Genomic DNA, 23,266 nt, shown 5'->3' with positions numbered 1-23,266 from the left:
TGATTTCTATCTCTCATTAGAATTGTTATAAAAATTGGCATATCATTATCTTTGTCTGTTTATTATTGAAGTAACTTTTATAATCACAATTTCATTCATTTTATATTATGTCTATTTGTGAAATTCAACTGTTTCCAATTTCGAACTTGACTTGGTCATCATTGTTATCACCAATGTTCTGACCAGAGCCTTTATCAGTCAGAATAAAATAGAAATCCGACCCAAGCAGTTAACCCAGATTGAACTGCAGTCAAACTGGCTAAACAATGGCAAACGATCGGTACGATCGGTCCATGGCCCAAACCGGGTCAATGAAATTGAAAAAATCGACTCGATTTTTCCATTCCTAAAGCCTAATTCAGTCGTTCTAGGGTCAACAAATGCAATCTGCATTCCATTTTCTTCACTCCTTGCTGTCCTTCAGTCGAGAGGTAGCCTTTCTATAACGCCCCACTTGAGGTACGTATTCAAGATTTGATATATTGCTTAAATGTTCATCGATTCAGTTTTAATTGAGTTTGTATGCTGAGTTGGTTGAGTGTTTGCCTGGAAATTGGTTGAGTTTTGAGGAATCTTAGAATTTCAGTCTTCGCCGCGGCGACGTTGGCTTGAGTAAGGTGGTGTCGGCTCTGTAACTTTTTGCCGGGGTGATGGAAATTACTTCGCCGCGGCGACAACCAGTTGAAAAGTTTAATGAGTTTCTACAGAATTCTTTCTTTTAGGGCACAATGACCATTCTACCCCTAATTAGCAGGAAAAGTGGGGAGTAAAATGGAAGAAAATTTCATGGAGAATAGGTTAGTGTGGGGGTGTAAATGTAATGAATCAAAGGATATAGATGGACTTTCCAAGAAAGAACAAGGGCAAAATGGGAAAGGAAGGTTATAATATGAGCTAAAAAGGGTTAAGTGAAATAAACCCTTCATTTTCATCCATTTCCACCGCCATTCTCATTCTCTACTTCCTTTCATTTTTTCCTTTCAATTTTCCCAAGATTTCTAAGGAGTTTAAGAGAGCTTTTGGGTAATTTTAGTAAAAATTTCATCTCAAGCATCCTAAGGTAAGGATTCTTGCTTAGATGTGAGTTTGCCTATAGTTATATTGAAGTCTTATATTGTTATTATTGTTGTTGTTGTTGTTTTTAAGTTGAAGAGAGAAGACAAGACAACAAGGGGAAGGAAAAGTGGTAGAGAAGTCACTTTTTCACAAGGTAAGTAAATCCAACCAAGTTGAGGTTTAAATAAGCTTTTGAGTAGAGATTGAGTAGAGATGTATGCATGTATACGCATGTAGTATGCTTGATGAGAAATTGAGTTGAGAAGCTTTTGAGTAGAGATTGAGTAGAGATGTATGCATGTATACGTATGTAGTATGCTTGATGAGAAATTGAGTTCAGATGAGTAGCTATTTTGTGGTTATAGATACACTTCATTTATGAGAAGTGTTTTAATGTGTATTGAGAAGTGGAAATTGAGATGAAGTTTTGGGAGATGCTGTGTAAACCTATTTGGAAGTGCTTTCTTTGACAGGGATTATGGTTATATGAGGGAGTTTTCTCCCATTTTGGATGGCTAGAGAATGAAGTAGAGTAGTAATTATAGTAGAGTTTTTGTATGCATATGAGTTGTTTGATGAAATGCCTAAAAGAGGTATGAGTATGAATAGTTAACCTTAATTCTTGCAACATTGCATATTGGCATTTCCTACTTGCATTAGTGAGCGTAAAGCACCCATGTGCATAAGTTGTGCCTTGAATAATAGCTTGAGATAGAGTAGAGACTTTTAAGTATAAGCTACACTTTGAGTAGTAGTTTGAGAAAGAGTAGAGAATGTTGAGAATAAGCAACTCTAATAGTAAAGATAGAAAAGAGCATAGAGTAGGTTGTGCGATGGGGAACCCGTGAGTAACGGGTAGAGTATTCCCGCACCGCATGTACTCCGCAATGAGAGAGCGGCATGAGTATGAGAGAGAGAAGTGGTGTAGCCCGTGAGAGTGCATGCGGATGAGGGCTATACCCGAGAGTACCCGAGAGAGAGATTATTTACTCACATGGCCAAGGGTTCCGAATCCATGTATAACCGAGTCCGATCGGCTAGAATGAGGAGAAGTCACGTAGAGCGGGAGCGAGTCCCGGCCGTGCCTCCGGTAAGATGAGGCCATGACTACTAAAGAGAGTTAATAGAAAAGAGTTATGAGAAAGAGAAAATAGAGAGAAGTATAAGAGAGAGAGAGAGAGAGTAAACGAGAATTGTAAGGAAAGAATTAGAGAGAGAGAGTTACGGGGATAGATGAGTAGAGGATTTACTTACTGAGCATTAGTTGTGCTCACCCCGTTGTTTTTTTTCATGTTTTTGCAGGATCTAGGTGAGGACACAGTCGGATGGGCGTCGGCGAGCGAAGGTAAATGGCTACATTGTCCACCTTGTTTTGATCCTTTGTACATGATACAACTTTTTGTATAAAGAATGTATATGTTTAATAAAAGAAAATTTGGGCCCAACCTTTTTATGCTATTTTATATGTATTTGATTATGTACATGTTTTATGAGTATTTGAGTAGAAAGCGGCTAATACACTTTCTTAACAAAAATATCAAAAGGTTTCTTTAACAAATTTTATCATTCCAAATAAAAAAAATGAAGTTGAAATCATATATATATATCAAGCAACCAGATCTCAAAAGCAATGTATAATAAAACTAATCCAAAAATACAACAATATGTAGAAATAAAATTTCAACAAAAAAAAAAAAAAAAAAGAGAGAGAGAGAAGGATGTGTTCTTGGCGGAATCTGACAATTTTGATGGTGGTAAACGGTAAGTTTGTTGGAGTTGTTGAACCAGTGGTGAAGATGGGGAGAGTTGAGAGAGTACAACCAAGGTTTTGAAACCCGGACCGGCCCAACCGGTTTAATCGGTTCGACCGAGAATCGGCAGCTTAACCGGGCCGGTTAGGGTAGAAAACCAAAAAATGAGAATTAATTCGTTTTGACCCGCGGTTGGACCAGTGTTACTATCGCGACCTGCTGGTCCAACCGGTTTTGTCAACTCAAATTCCTAAGTTCTGAGATTCAAATCCCTTTTACAATTTTCAATTAAAGACATGAGGCTAATCAACCCAAAAAAATAATACTAATCAATGAAGCCACTAGAAGAAGAGAGAATCCAAATCGAAGAAGAGGAGAAAAAACAAGTGAAAGGAGTTGAAACCCTAGGCCGTTGCCGCTGTGGTGGCGATGGTGGTGGAGAATGGTGGAGGTGCATATAACAGTGGCGGCACATAGCTAATAAGAGAGAAGAAAATGAGGATTTTGTAAAAAAAGGAGTGAATGTGTTTGTGTGTTTTGGTGTATAAGGCATGTACCTTTTGATTAGAGGAAAGTTGAAGAATCGGAAGAACTTTAATAATTAGAATAGAAGAAATGAAAGAGTAAAGAACAACAAAGAGAGTTAGAGAAAGAAGTTGTTTAAGCTTTCTCTCTCTACTCTTCTTGGTTCCTGCAACCTTAAGATATAAGAGATTGAAAATAAATAATTTAATTTAATAAATAAAGAAGGTGTACTTATATTGCATTTAATGAGCTTTCATTGAAAAAAAAACAAATATTAAATGTCCTTGAAAAAGATGAAGAGTGTACTGTATTGCATTTAATGAAAAAAAAAAAAAAGTTGTTTGTTGGTGGACACATTTCGATCATATGAGAGGTGAGAGATTCATGAGCTAATGAGATAAAGAATGAGAAGTAGACAGAAAACATTGATGGGGTGATGAGACCAAGAAAATGATGTCATCGATCTGACTCGTCGGTCAAATCGATTCAACCGGTCAACCCAGGACCCGGTCATCTGTCCGGGTCAACTTTTAAAATATTGAGTACAACTATATCTAGAAAAGAAAACATATATTAAAAAAAAAAAAAAAAAAGGGAAGAAGAAGAAGAAGAAGAAGGAGGAGGAGGAGGAGAAAGGATGTCTTCTTTTCGAAATCCGACAATTTTGATGGTGGTAAATGGTAAGTTGGTGTTGGTGAAACAGTGGTGGAGGCAGGGAGAGTCGAAAGAGTTTGAAAGATGAGAGAAAGACAATAGATCCAGGGTTGAGAAAAAGGATAAACTTGTGGCTTATATACTAGTAATCGAGTATGGGAAGGTATATATTAAGGCTTTTACTTCACCCAATAGAAGGTTGACAAATAATTCTATTTTGGTTTGCGGTTTCCTGCTCAGATCCAAGGGTGTTTTTGTTGGATTTTAAACCTGTAAGGACTAATAAATTTTGTAAAGGTGTATTTGCGAGATTTCAAATATGTTGGACTTACTGATATCACCGGTTCAACTAACCGGTTGGACCAGTCAACCTGAGAACTAAGCCTTTGACCGAGTCAAGGCCAATCCGATTTTCAAAACATTGGTTATCACTAGCCAAAATTTGTAGATTCAACGGGTTCCAATTTCAAATGTAGTCTAATTTCCACAGCAACCACTTGAAAAGTATGTTACATAATGGCTAACGCCCAGGACTAGGACTGTTACATAATGGCTAACGCCCAGGACTAGGTATTGCAAGGGTTGTGACTATAAGTTAGAGAGATAGACAACACTATTGTACAACAAGAGAGTGCTCCCTCATTTAATGATCCAATTATATTTTGAATGTATCTCATATCCATTCCATCCAGTATCATACAACTTCCTCGTTCAATGATCCGATGATCCAAATATATCGTACATCCAATCAATCAATATCGTAAAATTTCCTAATTCAATTATCCAATCAGGTATTTTCCCAGAATTTAGGTAAATGACAGCCCTCGACAAGAATAGTTTGGAACACAAAAAGTGAACATTCACAAAACACCCACTGCAAACCATGAGGTGTGGCCCAACTGATATCTGAGCTCAAGTGGGATGAACTTTACCTGTAATGTCAAGGTTTTGAACCATTGTTTTAAAAATCGGATAGTTCGTTTACCCGTTCAAGAGGTTGGTTCGCAGGTTAACCAGTCCAACCTACTGGACCGGTTGGTCTGACCGATATATAACAGTTATATCTTTAAACAATTTCATTAATTGTTATCAGTTTCAAAACCAACAAATACATCCTTAAAATTTACTTATAAGCCCCTATAAGTTTAAAATAAAACAAATGTACCCTGCAGATTTTATTATTAATTATTTTTCTCTCTCCCCATCACTTCCATCTTTCTCCTTTTTTTTTCTCTCCCCATCAGGTCATCACTCTCCATCACTTTCTTCTTTCTCCTTTTTTCTCTCTCTCCCCATCACTCCCCGTCACTTTCTTCTTCCTCTTTCTTCTCTCTCTCTCTCTCTTTCTTCTTCGTCTCTTTCTCTCTTTCTTCTTCCTCTACTATAATTTTTATCTCCTCTTCTCTTTCCCTTCATCTCCTCTTTTCTTTCTTCTAATCTTCTTCCTTACTCTTTCTCGTCTCCTCTTCTCTTTCTTCGTCCTTCCCCTCCCCCTATTTCTTCTTCTTTACCAGTAGATTTTTAGAGTAAGTGAAGAAGAATAGAAGATGAAAATGGAAGATACAATTTGGTTTTTTTATTCAAATGAAATGGAGAATGAAACGATGCTGCAAATTAGTTTATTAATTAGGAATATGAATTTTTTTAGATTAGATACCCAAAAATAGCTAACCATTTTAAGCTCCAGGCCGGTTGGACCGACGGTTTTATACTGTTCCGTCGGTCCATTACCGGTCCAAAACGGGTTTAATAACATTCCTGGTTTTATATTAACCCGAACCGAAGTAAAGGCCAACTCCTGATCGAACCAGCCGGTCCGGTCCGGTCCGAGTTTTAAAACAGAAGTTTGAACCACACTAAAAGCACCTTGTGACTAGAGATACTTACTCAAGCCTTGATCTGGATTAGTGTCATACCTTTGGGTATGGGAAAACCCGAGGCTTTCACCAACCCAAAAAAAAAAAAAAAAAAGAAAAGGAAAACACCCACTGCAACACAAACACTAACAAGTAACAAGAGAGAAACAGATAGCAGCAACAAATACTAAGCTCAGCTGAGAAGTTCAGCACCATCATCTGTACAAAAAGCACCAAAAAATGGTGTTCAATTTCAGCCAAAACACTGTTAAAAGTACAAACAAAACAAAGGAGACCAGACCCAATTAGCTTTTCAACTTATAACTTCACTTACAACTTCTTTTTCATCATCTAAGTCACTCTGGTGCCTATCAGTCAAAACAAACTCAAAACATGCAAAAGCTGGTTTCGGCAAAAGGCCACCGGCTTTTCTTTCTCATTAGCACAACTTCATTGTATATATGAAACCCTATAAAATTACCATGGGAGCTACTGACAAATGCTCACTAGTCACATATGGTATATAGACTGCTCAACAAGACATAAAAAACCGATGGTAAGCAGACATTAAACATTGGTCTGCATTTATATATACACATTTCAGCTAAGGAAGAATCCACCTGTAAAGGCGGTGTATCCTGGTACTTAGTCAATGGCAAGAATGAGGATTATCCAGAGCTCCTTCAGCGAAACCCAGTTTAAGGGTTTGCTATGATGAAAACTGTGGTTTTGTATATGACTATAGGGATGATCTCTCTATTCTTTTTGTTTTTCCTCCTATCTGGCACCATTTTGACCAATGCTGGGATTTTTCTTCAATCCACCATGTATTAATTACATTGCTATCGGAATCTTTTGGGTCAACTAAACCTTTCCTCTGTTTCACTGCTTAAACATTGTCTATGCCTTGTCATGTCATTAAGCAAAAACAAGACAGCCTCCACAAAACAGCAGGTGCATGCTCCAAATTTTCATGTGACTAAGCAATTCACTGCAAAACAATGAGATAAAAAAACTCACAACATAAACATTCTTGATGAAAGCCTTAGCAAAAAGAGTAAAGACATTTAGCAATGTCAATAAAAAGCAATGCACAAAATTCAAAGTCATCAAATTAGGGATTGGTAGTTTTTGAGATATCAAATTGCCTAAATGGGACGGACATGTACAGTGAGAAACCATAAACATTCAGCGTTCCTATGATGCCAGAAATTCAGTTACTTATTTTTATTTAGACTTTAAAACAACCACATTAACTGTTCATTTTCCATTGATTTGCAAAAATTGGAATATACAAAGCTAGGAAATTCAAACTAGTTGTATATGTCACATTGTATTCCAAGACCATTTCAATGCACCAAATAGATACTGGGACAAAAAGAAATCAGTACCAATGAATACAGGCTTACCAGTTTAAACACACTAAAAACCTGAACTTGACTTCTGAACCCAGACTTGTTTCTGCAAATTAAGTAAATAAACATGGATATAAATAGCAGAAATTTAATGAAAAATGAGCAGAAAAATTAGGCACAAAATCAAATATCCAAAAAATGTATAATTACCTCATGGGAGCCATAGCCAGGACCACCACCTCTTCTTGAAGGCTTTCCCTCACTTACAACAGACGAGCCATCAGCATCCTTAACAACATGTGTTGATCCTCGACAGCCAACATGTCTATGGGTGCCTGCATAAAATCAAGCACTCAAGTCATCTCATTCCAGTTTCGCATGCTCATGCGTACACACAAACTGGAGTGTGCAAGACAGAGCGAGAGAGAACGGCAGGAGCAACCTCTATGATTAACATAGTTCAAAAACAAAAGAATTGTAAATTATCTACAAAACAGATACCAGTATGTTCACACAAACATAGAAAAATTCAATTGACATCCAAAGATACTGAAGTTTCATAAACAAAAAACTTACCATTGTCTAAAGAAGAATGGCTGCCACGTCCACTCCCAACAGTTTTAACTTCTCCACTCCTCAAATTTGACTGTTCAGTTTTCACATCTCCGAGACTCCCTGGAAAATAATATTCAAAAAGAACAGAATAAACTGAAACTGCTCCGAGATAAAATACATCACATAGTACTTCTTGGTTTACTAAATGCAAAACTTCAGTCTTTTTAGCCTACACATGTCCCAGTATTTGTAATATGCCAAAGCAGTAACCAATCAATTCTGTTTTTTAATCACAAAGCAATCTACCTAGGATAACAGACTTATGGAAATAATTTTCGTACCTTCTGAAGAATCTACTGCTGTAAGTGAAGGTTGAGAAGCAGATGAAGACAAGGACTCATCACTTGCATATGATCCATCTGAACGGCGAACAGTCCAAACACCACGATCCGGTCGGTCCTTATTTCTGGTACGTCTTTCCTGTTTCTCACTATGCAAATCATTCAGAACAATCTTCTCATCAGGAACTCCATTTACATCCTTCAACGCCAATGGTACATGCGGTGGTCGAGGAGGTCGTTTGTCCTTTTCTATATTTGAATTTTGGATATGTTGTTCAGACTGGAAACCAGAAAATTGACTTTGATGAGCATCCTTATTTAGAAGTATGCTTCTGATCATTCTTCCACTGCTTTCACGTCGCTGGCTCCGCTTTGAAGCAGGTGAACCAAGTATAGTTTTGACTGTAGTCATTGCACTCTGCTGCTGTGACATGTTGCCAGGCACCTGCACAGGTATAAGTAATTGTTAACTGATCAGAAGTTGCACAGCCTAGAAATGGATGAATTCACAAGCATGCAAACGATCACCATGGAAAAAACCTTTCCACTGAAACACAGCCCACCAGATTTCAATATATATAAAATTACCCGTTACCCACACTTCTACCTAAATTTTAGACTGTCCTAAAGATTTCAAAACTGACAACAGTTTGGGATTTGTATCATTAAGGTATTAACTGGTATAGTCAACTAAATCAGATACTGGAAATTTTAGACCAGATTTTGACCACGATATCCATCGGAACAAGAAAGTAGGCCCGCTTTAAGCACCCTGTCAGATGAAGAGTTAGCCTGAAGACCAAATGGAAATGAATACAAGGAAGAAAGGCTCACAAGAGAAATATCTCGTTCTTCCCCTTTCAGAAGCAGGATTTTCTTTTTTCCAGATTTGGTGTTACCAGAAATTCCTGATATAAAAGCATTAAAGGTTAACGAGACTTAAAAAATAAAGCCAGATCGAGAATATAAAAAACAGAGGAAAAACTAAATATTCACACTACACAAAAACAACAATCATTTTAAGAAGTATGATGGTCTTAAAGAGTGTCAGCACAAAATTTGCATATTTTCTTCTTCAATAATAAATCCAAAACAAAATATTTTGCTTCATGCAAACCAGATCAAGTAAACTATAACAGAAAACTAAGACAAGCAGTAAAAGACCACATAAATTAAAAATAATCCAAAATTCGAGCACCATCATCAAGCAACTAATATGCAATTCAAGTGAGAAAGCCTAAATCTTCACATGTATGTATAAATAATAACAATGTTCAAAAAAAACAAAAGAAAGAAGAATCACAACATTAGTGAACATTTCAAATTTAGTGCCTTGGCCATACCACTTTCCTCCAGTACACTACTTCCAGTTGCAGAAGCTGAAGTGACAAGTTTATCAAGACCCTGCTGATCATCTTGCTTGCGAACCACAATGTAATTCGACTTGTCGTTGCCACTTGAGTGTTTTGCAGAGTCCCTTAAAACATACTGTCCACACGACAGAGAAATTTTATCAATAAACCAGATAATTTTTGACATCCCATCAGGTCAGAAAACGGAAAGAGAATCAAAGGATCAAACCACGGACCCCATAACTCCAAGCTGGACAAGACAACAGCATGTATCTTACTCCTGCCTTTTGGACTTAGCAAACATATTTGAGCATCAACCAATGAAAAGACTAAATTACATTACAAGAATAATATTTAAAGTTTATTCCAAGTTAAACATGCCACAAAGCATGACAAACACCAGGGTATCATAATTTCTGTCGTGAACCAGAGTACTACTTCATGCTTTTCTTATTTTTAGTTTGTTATGGTTGTAAACAAGCCAATTTCATCCACTCAGAAGGAGCTCAAGCTCAGCCTGAGGAAAGACTTGTTGGTCAAGCTTATCTTCAAGTTTCAACTTAAACTTAAAAAAAGGGTACAGAATGCTTAAGTTTTAACCTCAACTCATGCTGGGAAAATTATGTCTTAAGTTTAGACTTCTAGGTCTAATATCCAAATTAATAAATGCTTAAAAAAGAAAAACGTAAAGCAAGTATATAAAGATTAGATTTCCAGTGGTTTCCTTGCATATGGACAAAGGATTACCAAAAATAGTTACCAACCAATATTAATTAGATTTGTTTTAATAAGAAACTGAGCATACTCATAGCTAAAAAAGGATCTACAAAGCAGTGAACAAGCTGCTCACAGTAAGGCTACACATGTATAAGTCAATTATTGAGCTCAGCACATTCTAAGGGTCCTAAAATCAGCATAAACAGCAACATTAAAGCCATAAATCAAGTCACTACCACCTCCAATTAATGAACAACAAATGTAAGATAAGACGTAGATGACAGAAAGCACAACTAGAGACAAACAATCATTTATTGAGCCTAACAGAATCAAGCAGCATTATGCCCAAAAGTCACTAACGAAAGTTATGTGCATAGCATTATGATAAGTCCCCTATCAACAAGGTCTATCAATACAAGGGGCACAAGGGCAGAAGGGTGTGAGACGTGTGAAGCAACACTAAAGGTGCTCTCTAAAAGTTGTTACGCCAGTAGGATTCAGTTGGAGGAAATACACATGGCAGTAGAGTACGTGGAAGGAATATGGGTAAAGGGCATTAGCATATTAAGGCAGTTAGAATAAGAATTGGATATACTGATTTTTCTAAAAGAGTTGCCAATGGAAGCCCCTAGCTCCTCGAATTGCTAGGACTTTCTTTCCTTGTTATTTTGTTTGTGTTGAGAGTGATTGGGGATTGACAGATCTCTTGTAATCTTCAATTATTTTATCAAAAGTGTTGGTTTACAGTTTGTTTCCTGACTTTCTGGGTACTCTGTGTGTGATTTTCTTGATTGCTTTTGTTGGGGTCCCATCAATTTGGTATCAGAGCCAGCATTTGGGTAATGGTAAAAGCAAAAATGGAGCAAAGAGTTAACGGAATTGAGAAGGAGATGGGTAACATGAAAGAAGAAATGGGTAGCATCAAGGAGTACCTCCTTGAGCTACGGGAATGGACGAGAAGTAGAGATGAGAAGGACGAAAGTAAGAACACGGAAAAAGGAGATGAGACACCGAAAGGATCTAATAACCTTGATCGATTGAAGGGAAACGAAAATATCAAAGAGGACCGTAAAGGGAAAAAACTGGAACTACCTGTGTTCAATGGCGAAAATCCTCTAGGGTGGACTTTTAGAGCCGGAAGATATTTCTAGATGAACAAATTCCAAGAAGAGGAGAAGGTGGATGCAGCGACTGTTTGCATGGAGGGACGTGCGTTGAACTGGTATCAGTGGGTTGATACCCGAGCACCGATACTCTCGTGGAGCTTGTTCAAGACAGTGCTAGTCGAACGCTTCAGGCCTTCGCACCATGGGACAGCCTACGAGGCTCTGGTAGCTCTAAAACGAACAGGGACTGTGACTGAGTTTAGGGAACAATTTGAGGCACTGTCAACTCCTTTGCGTGAGGTTGGAGAAGACCTCCTCATGGGTATTTTTTCAAATGGGTTGAAGGAGGAATTGCGGGCTGATTTGAGATTGTGCAGGCCCAAAACATTAATGCAATTAATTGAGCAGGCCCATTGTATTGAAGAAAGAAATTGGGTCTTAGAAAAGACCCGACCCAAAATTAATAGAACTTACCCATCCCAAACGCATAACCAGACCAACCAGACCCAAAAATCAGACTTCTACCACCGAGTTTCGTCAAATCCAGATTTAAGCCACAGCCACCAAAATGGGTGGAACACCGCGACGAAAAACGCAGAAACCTTATGGGGGTGAGATTGCAAAATCGAAGCTGGGAAAGGGGGGGAAAACCCGTGGAAGGGGGACCCACACCATTCAGAAATGATGGATTTCGTCGACTAACAAAGGCCGACATCCAGTATAAACGTGAGAGAGGATTGTGTTTTCGTTGTGATGAGAAGTTTGGCCCTAACCATGGCTGTAAAAACAAGTCTCTACAGGTTTTGTTATTGTGGGAAGAAGAAGAAGATCTAGAAAAAGAAGAGGTAAAGCAGGAGGTTGACGATGAACCCACCTCAGAAGGTAATCCGCTTGCTCTGTCTATGAACTCCATCGTGGGGATGACCTCAGACAAGACTCTTAAGCTCAGAGGATTATTGGGAACAGAGGAGGTAATTGTGCTTGTTGACAGTGGGGCTTCCCACAATTTTATTTCACATGATTTGGTACACAGGTTGGGTTTGAGTGCGGAGAAGGGGAAGGCTTTTGGAGTCATGGTGGGAAACGATTTCACGATTAAGGGAGAGGGAATTTGCAGAAAATTTGCGTTGAAGATACAGGGGATAGAGATACAACAAGATTTTTTTCCTTTTGAATTAGGTGGAGCTGATGTTGTATTGGGGGTTGCGTGGCTGAGCACTCTCGGAGACGTGTGTGCTAACTGGAAAAGCCTGACTATGGCATTCGCCCGAGAAGGAAGGAAGGTCACATTAAGGGGAGATCCTTCGTTAGTAAAAACCGTGGTATCACTCCAAGCCATGCTGAAATCTGTACAAAACACAGGAGCTAGATATGTAGTTGAGTTCTGTGCCATTGAGAGCAAAGATGTTACAGAAGTGGAACAGATGGACCCGGGAGCCTTGGAAGTGGTGGAAGAATTCAGCCAAGTCTTTAACCCACCTACCAAACTACCTCCCAAAAGACCCACAGACCATGCCATAATCCTCCAGGAGGGGGCCAGACCCCCTAACATACGTCCCTATAAATATCCTTATATCCAGAAAAATAAAATCGAGAGATTAGTTAGGGAGATGTTGATCGCAGGATTAATACAGCCCAGTACCAGTCCTTTTTCTAGTCCTAATTTGCTAGTGAAGAAGAAAGACGGGAGCTGGCGCTTTTGTGTGGACTACCGTGCCTTGAACAACCTCACGATCCCGGATAAGTGTCCCATTCCCTCAATCGAAGAATTATAGGATGAACTGGCGGGAGCTACAATTTTTACTAAATTGGATCTAAAATCCGGGTACTATCAGATCAAAGTCAAGGAAGAAGACATAGCTAAGACAGCTTTTCGGACTCATGAGGGGCACTATGAGTTCCTGGTAATGCCTTTCGGATTGACGAACGCGCCTTCTACTTTTCAGGCCTTAATGAACAGCATCTTCAAGCCAGTTTTAAGAAAGTTTGTCCTAGTTTTCTTTGACAATATACTTATTTACAGTCCAGATTTGCACTCCCATTTGGAACACCTCCGTCAAGTTTTTCAGATTCTCAAGGTAAATGAGTTAGTTGTCAACAGCAAAAAGTGTTTATTTGCGCAACCGAAACTTGAATACTTAGGCCATCTGATCTTAGCAAAAGGGGTGGAAGCTGAACCGCAGAAGATTGATTTGATGTTTTCTTGGCCAGCACCCCGCACTATAAAAGGGTTGAGGGGATTCTTGGGACTAGCGGGCTACTACCGTCGTTTTGTCAAGGGGTATGGACTAATTGCACAACCATTAACACAACTTCTTCGGAAGGATTCTTTCACATGGACTGAAACTACTCAAAAGGCATTTGACGCCCTCAAAACAGCAATGACAACAATTCTGGTGCTCGCTATTCCTGATTTCGACTTACCATTCGAAGTACATACCGATGCCTCAGGGCAAGGAATGGGGGCTATTTTAGTCCAGAAATCACGCCCAATTGCCTTCCTAGTAAGGCTTTTTCTTGTCAAGCAAAACAGAAATCGGTGTATGAACGAGAAATCATGGCAATAGTATTCGCTGTTCACAAATGGAGTCACTATCTCATTGGGTGTAAGTTCATTGTTAGGACGGATCAGCGTAGCCTTCAATTTTTAACGGACCAGCGGGTAAAAACTCCAGAACAGCAGAAGTGGATTTCAAAACTTATGGGGTTTTCTTTCGAAATTCACTACCAACCAGGATCATCCAATCAAGTGGCAGATGCATCATCCCGAAAAGAGGAGGTAAGTGAGCTAACTGCGATATCCGTGACCCATTTTTCAGACTTTGATGAATTAGCTTTTGAAGCTCAACAGGAACCGAAGCTGCAACTCATTATGCAGGATCTGTTGTTCGACCCTACCAGCAGACCCCACTACCAACTCCGAAAAGGCTGCCTACTTTACAAAAACAGGATTGTTCTTCCAAAAAGTTCCAAGTTCATTCCCAAGTTGCTTGAGGAGTTCCATGGTAGCCCAAGTGGCGGGCATTCGGGGTTCTTTCGCACGTATAAAAGAGTGGCCAGCCTTGTTTTTTGGGAAGGGATCAAGAGGGATGTCCAAGAATTTGTGAAGCGATGCACTGTTTGTCAACTCAATAAACACTCAGCCCTTAAACCAGCCGGCCTTCTCCAGGCCCTACCCATTCCCACTCAAGTTTTTGAGGATATTAGCATGGATTTCATTGGAGGGCTACCTAAGTCTTGGGGCCACGATACCATTCTAGTAGTAGTCAATAGACTCACCAAATATGGTCACTTCATCCTTCTATGCCATCCCTACAATGCCAAAGAGGTGGCAGCCCTTTTTGTATCAGAAATTGTAAGGCTCCATGGTTTCCCTAAGTCGATTGAGACAGGATCTTTATTAGCCAATTCTGGCAAGAACTCTTCAAGGCATCAGGTATTACACTGAAATTCAGTTCCACCTACCACCCACAAACAGATGGTCAAACAGAGGTAGTCAATAGATGTGTAGAGACCTACTTGCGGTGTTTTTGTAGCTCCAAACCCAAGCATTGGTCCCGTTGGCTTTCGTGGGCAGAATTTTGGTACAATACAACATACCACAGTTCCACTCGGATGACCCCTTTCAAGGCTCTCTACGGCAGGGATCCTCCTACTCTACTCAAGTTCACCGATTGTTCGTCTGCGGTAGAAGCAGTGAATCAACAGATGTCCGAGCGTAACTCCATATTGGAAGAGCTTAAACAGAATTTATCCGTTGCTCAAGGGCACATGAAAGAGAATGTGGATCTACACCGCCGAGATGTAACTTTTCAGCTGGGGGATCATGTGTTTCTGAAACTCCAGCCTTATAGATTTAAATCCTTGGCCACAAAACACAATGAGAAACTAAGCCCTCGTTTTTATGGTCCTTTTCCAGTCATAGAACGAATTGGACAGGTTGCATATTGACTGAATTTGCCTTCAACTGCTCGCATACACCCAGTTTTCCATGTGTCTCAGCTCAAGGGTCGCCTACACAGCTCCGTTCCAATCCAGCCTCTTCCTCAATGCCTCACCAAAGATTTGGAACTCATGGTCCAGCCAGAATCAGTTTTAGCAGTCCGCTCTTTATTGGATGGTACTAAAGAGGTGCTTATAAAATGGCAGACCCTACCCTCGTTTGAAGCCACCTGGGAAGCATATGACCTCATCAATCAACAATTTCCTCTCTTCCACCTTGAGGACAAGGTGGTTCTCCAAGGAGGGGGTATTGATAAGCCCCCTATCAACAAGGTCTATCAATACAAGGGGCACAAGGGCAGAAGGGTGTGAGACGTGTGAAGCAACACTAAAGGTGCTCTCTAAAAGTTGTTAAGTGAGGTATAAGATCCCCTATCAACAAGGTCTATCAATACAAGGGGCACAAGGGCAGAAGGGTGTGAGACGTGTGAAGCAACACTAAAGGTGCTCTCTAAAAGTTGTTACGCCAGTAGGATTCGTTGGAGGAAATACACATGGCAGTAGAGTACGTGGAAGGAATATGGGTAAGGGCATTAGCATATTAAGGCAGTTAATAAGAATTGATATTACGATTTTCTAAAAGAGTTGCCAATGGAAGCCCCTAGCTCCTCGAATTGCAGGACTTTCTTTCCTTGTTATTTTGTTTGTGTTGAAGTGAGGGGGATTGACAGATCTCTTGTAATCTTCAATTATTTTATCAAGTGTTGTTTCAGTTTTGTTCCTGACTTTCTGGGTACTCTTTGTGTGTATTTTCTTGATTGCTTTTGTTGGGGTCCCATCAATTTGGTATCAGAGCCAGCATTTGGGTATGGTAAAGCAAAAATGGAGCAAAGAGTTAACGGAATGAGAAGGAGATGGTAACATGAAAGAGAAATGGGTAGCATCAAGGAGTACCTCCTTGAGCTACGGGAATGGACGAGAAGTAGAGATGAAGGACGAAAGTAGAACACGGAAAAAGGAGATGAGACACCGAAAGGATCTAATAACCTTGATCGATTGAAGGGAAACGAAAATATCAAAGAGGACCGTAAAGGGAAAAAACTGGAACTACCTGTGTTCAATGGCGAAAATCCTAGGGTGGACTTTAGAGCCGGAAGATATTCTAATGAACAAATTCCAAGAAAGGAGAAGGTGGATGCAGCGACTGTTTGCATGAGGACGTGCGTTGAACTGGTATCAGTGGGTTGATACCCGAGCACCGATACTCTCGTGGAGCTTGTTCAAGACAGTGCTAGTCGAACGCTTCAGGCCTTCGCACCATGGGACAGCCTACGAGGCTCTGGTAGCTCTAAAACGAACAGGGACTGTGACTGAGTTTAGGACACATTTGAGGCACTGTCAACTCCTTTGCGTGAGGTTGGAGAGACCTCCTCATGGGTATTTTTCAAATGTTGAAGGAGGAATTGCGGGCTGATTTGAGATTGTGCAGGCCCAAAACATTAATGCAATTATTGAGCAGGCCCATTGTATTGAAGAAAGAATTGGGTCTTAGAAAAGACCCGACCCAAAATTAATAGAACTTCCCATCCCAAACGCATAACCAGACCAACCAGACCCAAAATCAGACTCTACCACCGAGTTTCGTCAAATCCAGATTTAGCCACAGCCACCAAAATGGTGGAACACCCGCGACGAAAAACGCAGAAACCTTATGGGGTGATATGCAAAATCGAAGCTGGGAAAGGGGGGGAAAACCCGTGGAAGGGGGACCCACACCATTCAGAAATGATGGATTTCGTCGACTAACAAGGCCGACATCCATATAACGTGAGAGAGGTTGTGTTTTTCGTTGTGATGAGAAGTTTGGCCCTAACCATGGCTGTAAAAACAAGTCTCTACAGGTTTTGTTATTGTGGAAGAAGAAGAAGATCTAGAAAAGAAGAGGTAAAGCAGGAGGTTGACGATGAACCCACCTCAGAAGGTAATCCCTTGCTCTGTCTATGAACTCCATCGTGGGGATGACCTCAGACAAGACTCTAAGCTCAGAGGATATTGGGAACAGAGGAGGTATTGTGCTTGTTGACAGTGGTTCCCACAATTTTATTTCACATGATTGGTACACGGTTGGTTTGAGTGCGGAGAAGGGGAAGGCTTTTGGAGTCATGGTGGGAAACGATTTCACGATTAAGGAGAGGAATTTGCAGAAAATTTGCGTTGAAGATACAGGGATAGAGATACAACAAGATTTTTTTCCTTTGAATTAGGTGGAGCTGATGTTGTATTGGGGTTGCGTGGCTGAGCACTCTCGGAGACGTGTGTGCTAACTGGAAAAGCCTACTATGCATTCGCCCAGAAGGAGGAAGGCACATTAAGGGAGATCCTTCGTTAGTAAAAACCGTGGTATCACTCCAAGCCATGCTGAAATCTGTACAAACACAGGAGCTAGATATGTAGTTGAGTTCTGTGCCATTGAGAGCAAAGATGTTACAGAAGTGGAACAGATGGACCCGGAGCCTTGGAAGTGGTGGAAGAATTCAGCCAATCTTTAACCCACCTACCAACTACCTCCAAAAGACCCACAGACCATGCCATAATCCTCCAGGAGGGGGCCAGACCCCCTAACATACGTCCTACTAAATATCCTTATTCCAGAAAAATAAAATCGGAGATTAGTTTAGGGAGATTATCGCGGATTAATACAGCCCAGTACCAGTCCTTTTTCTAGTCCTATTTGCTAGTGAAGAAGAAAGACGGGAGCTGGCGCTTTTGTGTGGACTACCGTGCCTTGAACAACCTCACGATCCCGGATATGTCCCATTCCCTCAATCGAAGAATTATAGGATGAACTGCGGGAGCTACAATTTTTACTAAATTGGATCAAAATCCGGGTACTATCAGATCAAAGTCAAGGAAAGAGAATAGCTAAACAGCTTTTCGGACTCATGAGGGGCACTATGAGTTCCTGGAGCCTTCTCATATTAATTAGATTTGTTTTAATAAGAAACTGAGCATACTCATAGCTAAAAAAGGATCTACAAAGCAGTGAACAAGCTGCTCACAGTAAGGCTACACATTTATAAGTCAATTATTGAGCTCAGCACATTCTAAGGGTCCTAAAATCAGCATAAACAGCAACATTAAAGCCATAAATCTAGTCACTACCACCTCCAATTAATGAACAACAAATGTAAGATAAGACGTAGATGACAGAAAGCACAACTAGAGACAAACAATCATTTATTGAGCCTAACAGAATCAAGCAGCATTATGCCCAAAAGTCACTAACGAAAGTTATGTGCATAGCGTTATATCTGTGCTTGACTCATTTAAGGCAAGAGAAAGTTTAAACCAGCCTTTCAACAAATCAATTACAAGCTAAACACGAGCAACTTACAATTTTTGGTAGCTCAGGGGTGAATTTCTCCCTAATTTGTATGATTCAGTGCATAGCTATCTAAAAGTTCCAAAGATAAAGAATCTCAAATATTATCACATAGCCATAGCATGAATGTAATAACAAACTTACTATAGCATATATCTCAAAGCAATGTGAGAGAACAGTTATTTACCATTGTGGACTGCATTCAACATTGTAACTGTTATTTAAAATAGAAAAGATAATGCTTACACACAAACACAAATAAGTTCACTTTCATAAAAGAAAGTAATTTGGAAACATAAATACCATTGTGGTGGAACTCCTTTTCTTTTCAAAACCACGTTTGGATGAACCTGAACCTGGACTTCTGCTTGATGATCCACCAGCTCTTCTGCTCAGTTTTCCATTGGACAATAATCTCTGTCACCGACAAAAGAAAAATAAAATTACACAGGTTATACAAAGTAACAAAAGTAGATTGTGCGGTTAAGACCTTGGGTTCCAACTAAGAGGTCAACACCACAAAAGAGAGAGAGAGAGAGAGAGAGAGAGGGTGGGGGTAGAGGAGTGGAAAGAAAAGGTGGCAACAAAAATACAAACAAAAACTAGTAAACAACCAAAAAAGCACCAGACCAGGAAAGAAATCTTAGTTTGGTAACACAACACACTTGTGTTATATTTGATGCAGTAGCATGAAAATGCCGATCATGTTTAATTTCTTTAGACTGATTGAAACTCTTCCTCTACTTCAAAATAGCAACAATACCCGAGGTGCAGCCTTAGCAGCCCTTTTCTGTCGTACAAAATCCATCAAAGGTGTAACTATTGGAGCTTCTTTTGCTGCACCTGCAAAAGGCAAGACATAATATCAATTAACTTACACTAAATGGCATTCTCATTCTAATTATACTGCAAATTTCTTCTTTTTCTTCTTCTTTTTCTTTTTATTTCTATGACAAAGTTGCTACATGCATATAACTAGGATCTATGTGACTCACCAGCTCGTTCAGCTTCTTTTCTCTCCAATTGTATTTCTGCACTAGGAAGATTCTCAACAGGCTTCGCAATAAATTCAAGGAACTCCAAATACTCAGGATCTAGATGTTCACCAAGAAATACTTATATTTATATAATAAGGAGAAAGATGGCATAATCAATGCAGCTATTAAGCTTTAATTGCAAAAAAGTTAAGTTATACCCTTAAGTATGGTCCCTTCACGACCATCCTTTTTAGACCATTGCTTTGGAACGCGTTGGGAAGAAGCATACTCAACAATGGCTTTAAACTGAGCACCTGAGATATGAACCAATATTACTAAAAAAATACCACATCTAACATTTGGTCTGATAAAGTTCCTTGCTGGAAGGAGATCAATGATAAGAAACAAAAATAAAAAATAACACAAGAAGCCCTTGATTAAGCTCTTCAAGCATACAGGAGATTAAAGACTTTCCAAGCTATTAATATATGGAGTGACCTTCATTCTTATATGAACTAAATACATTTCTTGAATACAAAGAAAATCATAACACTTCTAGGTATACAGTAGAGCCTAATCAATCTCTACAAAAATTTTGACAATAATTACCTTTCTCATTAACAAAGACATGCCCATTAAATAAGTCAGCAAACTCAAGAACGTATTCGGGCCTCTTGAAGTCAATGTAGGCTCTAGAGCAAGATTGGTGCTTCTGACTGCAAAATAATTTTTAGAAACATAGTATCATTCACTACTCAGAGAACCTGTATACGACTATGAAGTTAACCAAATAAAAAAAAAAAACATAATAATCCACATGAAAGAGTATACTCTACAAAATGCTCCCATGAAAGCATACATCGTAGTCCAAACAAGGAACAGTGACATAATTTGATTCTTTTAGCAATGAAATGATGAGAGATGGGGAAAAATATAAAAGTGATGTTCAGTCATTAAAACAGCTAAAAAGCATATCAATCACATAAAGAAAAACGAAGCTTCCCAAGACCAGTGAGTAACCAATCACGTTACAATCAAATACATAAAATGTACGAGGGCATAAAACACCCTAAATTAAAGAAAAGTTGGTCTCCACCTTTTCTATAGAAACAAATATACTTAGTTAAAAGTTACAAGTACATAAAATAGATAAGTCTAATTCACTCCCACCAATAGTGCATCCCAACAACAAAGTGATAAAATGGCTTATCCCAATTAAGGCACATTTGACAGCTATGTAATCACTCCAAATATAATTACAAAATCAACTTTATAATTTAAAGGTAAATTTATTATCTCCAAGCACATGGCATCACCAAACATAAAAGCCAACAGATAAAGCAATAGGGTATAAATGAATAATATAACAAATTTCCTCACATTAATTGATAATCCTGTGTTTCCCACTTATCATCTCAAACCTATCATTATACACTTGTTAATAAAGGCCTATTCCCCTTTGAGCAGATAGTTTCAATCAGCGCCATCTGTGCACTCCTCCAGCTAGTTTTACTGGACGATGCATGATATACCTTAAAGACAGCAATATCCTTACACCCTGAAGTTATAAAGCCAACCAATCAAGCAAATAGGGTATAAATGAGTAATACAACAGATTTCCTCACATTAATTGATATTCCTTCCGAAAGATCAGCCAATCTCCTGTCTTACCAACTTATCATATCAAACCTATCATTATACACTTGTTAATAAAGGCCTAACCCATTTGTGCGGCTGGCTTCGATAGTGCCATCTGTTCACTCCTCCAGCTAATATTACTGGATGACGCATGCTATACCTTAGAGACAGCAATATCCTTACACCCTGAAGTTATAAACAACTTTAACCCATTTTTTAACACTATAACCACCTTTTAACATCCCAATTCCTGTACTCGACAAAAACAAATTCCACAACACCCTCCTAGAACTAGGCCAATTGAACTCGAGCTTCCACAACCCACATGCATTCACCCTCCTACAGTCCCCACAGACTAAATAACACAGAAAGCTAATAATCAACCAAAAATGTCTCCAAACAAAAGAAGTACAAAAATATGTGAAGCGCATCCACTCAATCCCGTACAAGCCTAAACTTATCTGTATTTGCATGTTCCCGCTCTGGCACATAACATGAAAATAATCAACTAAATTAAAATAAAACCATCAACAAGTATAACTCAAAACTATACAATATGCCATTAGCTGAAGCAAAAAACAAGCACCAACAAGCTTTCCAATTAGCTAAACCACAAAAAATCAGCAACAAACCCAAAATTCACCAAAAACCCCAAAAATCTAGCGCGAAATTCAACGAAATATCACAAAACAAAAGAAACCCTAACCTGGTCTTCCCTTGCCGAAACGACACCCAGTTATAAAGTCCAGCAAACACTCCATCGATTTGTTCAATAAACATGGCTTGCGTAATCGCAGGCGGCAAGCTTCGAACCACCACCTTGGTTCGATCCAACGGCCCCTTCATTACAAACCCTTCTTTAAAAACCCTAAAAATCAACAAACCCTACACTATGTTGCCTAATTTCCGTTTGGCTTCAAAAATTTGTATGAACAGACGAAAATCGGGGTGAAATTACATGGCGGTTCAGGCTTTAATGCACCGATCGGCTGAAATTTCGACCCCTGATTTTGAATTTGGAAAGTAAAGGGTCCATGCAATTCAAAGAAAGAGAAAAGAAACAAAAAATGTAGAGTGAGTGATGTAAGTAAGGGTAAATGAAGATTGCATTGTGTGATTTTTTATATATAAATATTATTTTCTTTTTGGAAAATTAACTGTTCTCTTTAAAGTTTGCACTTTTATATTTTACAGTGGGAGAAATTGGCTGAAAAATAACCCTTATTTTTTTTTTTTTTTTGAATTTTATATTTTTTTTTATTTTATTTTTTTATAATTTTTATATTATTTAGTATGTTTTTTTTATTTTTTTTTATATTTTTTTTTGGTTAGTTTTTGGTTATTTTATATTTATTTTTTTGTTTTTTTTTTTTAAATTTTGTGTATTTTTTTTAATTTTTTTTATTTTTTCTTTTTTTTTTATTATTTTAATTTTTTTTTTTTTTTTTATTTTTTTTTTTTTTTTTTTTTTTCCTTTTTTTTTTGATTTTGTTTTAATATTTTTTTTATTTTATATTTTTTTTTTTTTTGTTTTTTTTCTCTTCTTTTTTTTCTTTTTCTTTCCATTTTCTTTTTTTTTCTTTTTTTTTTTTGTTTTTTTTACTTTTTTTTATTGTCTTCGTTTTTTTTTTTTTTTTTTATTTTGTTTTTCTTTTTCTGTCTTTTTTGGTCATTTTTTGCCTTTTTTTTTTTTTTCTTTTTTGGCCATTTCTTGCCTTTTCCTTTTTTATTTTTGGTTTATTTTGTTTGATATTTTTTCTTTTTTGTTTTTCTTTTTATTTTTGTTTTTTTTTTTTTTTTTTTTTTTTTATTTTTTTTTTTTTTGTCTTTGGTTTTATTTTTTTGTTATGTTTTTTTTATTTTTTTTTTTTTTTTTTTTTTTATATTTTTTTTAGTTTTTTTTTATTTTTATTTTTTTTTTTATTTTTTTTAATTTTTATTATTTTATAGGGTAATATTTCTGGAATAGTGTGCCAAACATTATTTGGAGAATAGGATCCAGAATAGGGATAAAAATATTAAGCCAAACATGCAGATTAATATCGCATACAACCATTAA

The 23,266-nt window shown here is 38.2% G+C and overlaps 1 protein-coding gene across 2 annotated transcripts; it reads right to left on the bottom strand.

Moving 5' to 3' along the window:
• Nucleotides 1-6,062: 6,062 nt before the first annotated feature.
• Nucleotides 6,063-22,289, bottom strand: LOC116134568 (regulator of nonsense transcripts UPF3-like). Of its 2 annotated transcripts, none has more exons than XM_031420245.1 (13): nucleotides 21,914-22,289; nucleotides 20,179-20,285; nucleotides 19,788-19,883; nucleotides 19,588-19,707; nucleotides 19,356-19,435; nucleotides 18,896-19,009; nucleotides 9,437-9,581; nucleotides 8,928-9,001; nucleotides 8,094-8,538; nucleotides 7,774-7,872; nucleotides 7,408-7,532; nucleotides 7,252-7,303; nucleotides 6,063-6,833 (listed from the first exon to the last, which is right to left on the bottom strand). In XM_031420245.1, exons 1-12 carry the CDS (start codon nucleotides 22,051-22,053, stop codon nucleotides 7,265-7,267), a joined length of 1,584 nt encoding a protein of 527 aa, XP_031276105.1. In that variant the 5' UTR covers nucleotides 22,054-22,289; the 3' UTR covers nucleotides 6,063-6,833; nucleotides 7,252-7,264. The 2 variants fall into 2 exon arrangements, with proteins under 2 accessions (XP_031276105.1, XP_031276106.1); XM_031420246.1 differs by having other exon boundaries at nucleotides 19,588-19,686.
• Between the last annotated feature and the right edge of the window lie 977 nt (nucleotides 22,290-23,266).

This window comes from Pistacia vera, unplaced genomic scaffold, assembly GCF_008641045.1.
Source record: "Pistacia vera cultivar Batoury unplaced genomic scaffold, PisVer_v2 Contig29, whole genome shotgun sequence".
In the NCBI taxonomy this organism is placed as follows: domain Eukaryota; kingdom Viridiplantae; phylum Streptophyta; class Magnoliopsida; order Sapindales; family Anacardiaceae; genus Pistacia; species Pistacia vera.
Note: the sequence above shows the minus strand (reverse complement) of the source record. Positions and strands in the feature narration are given on the sequence as shown.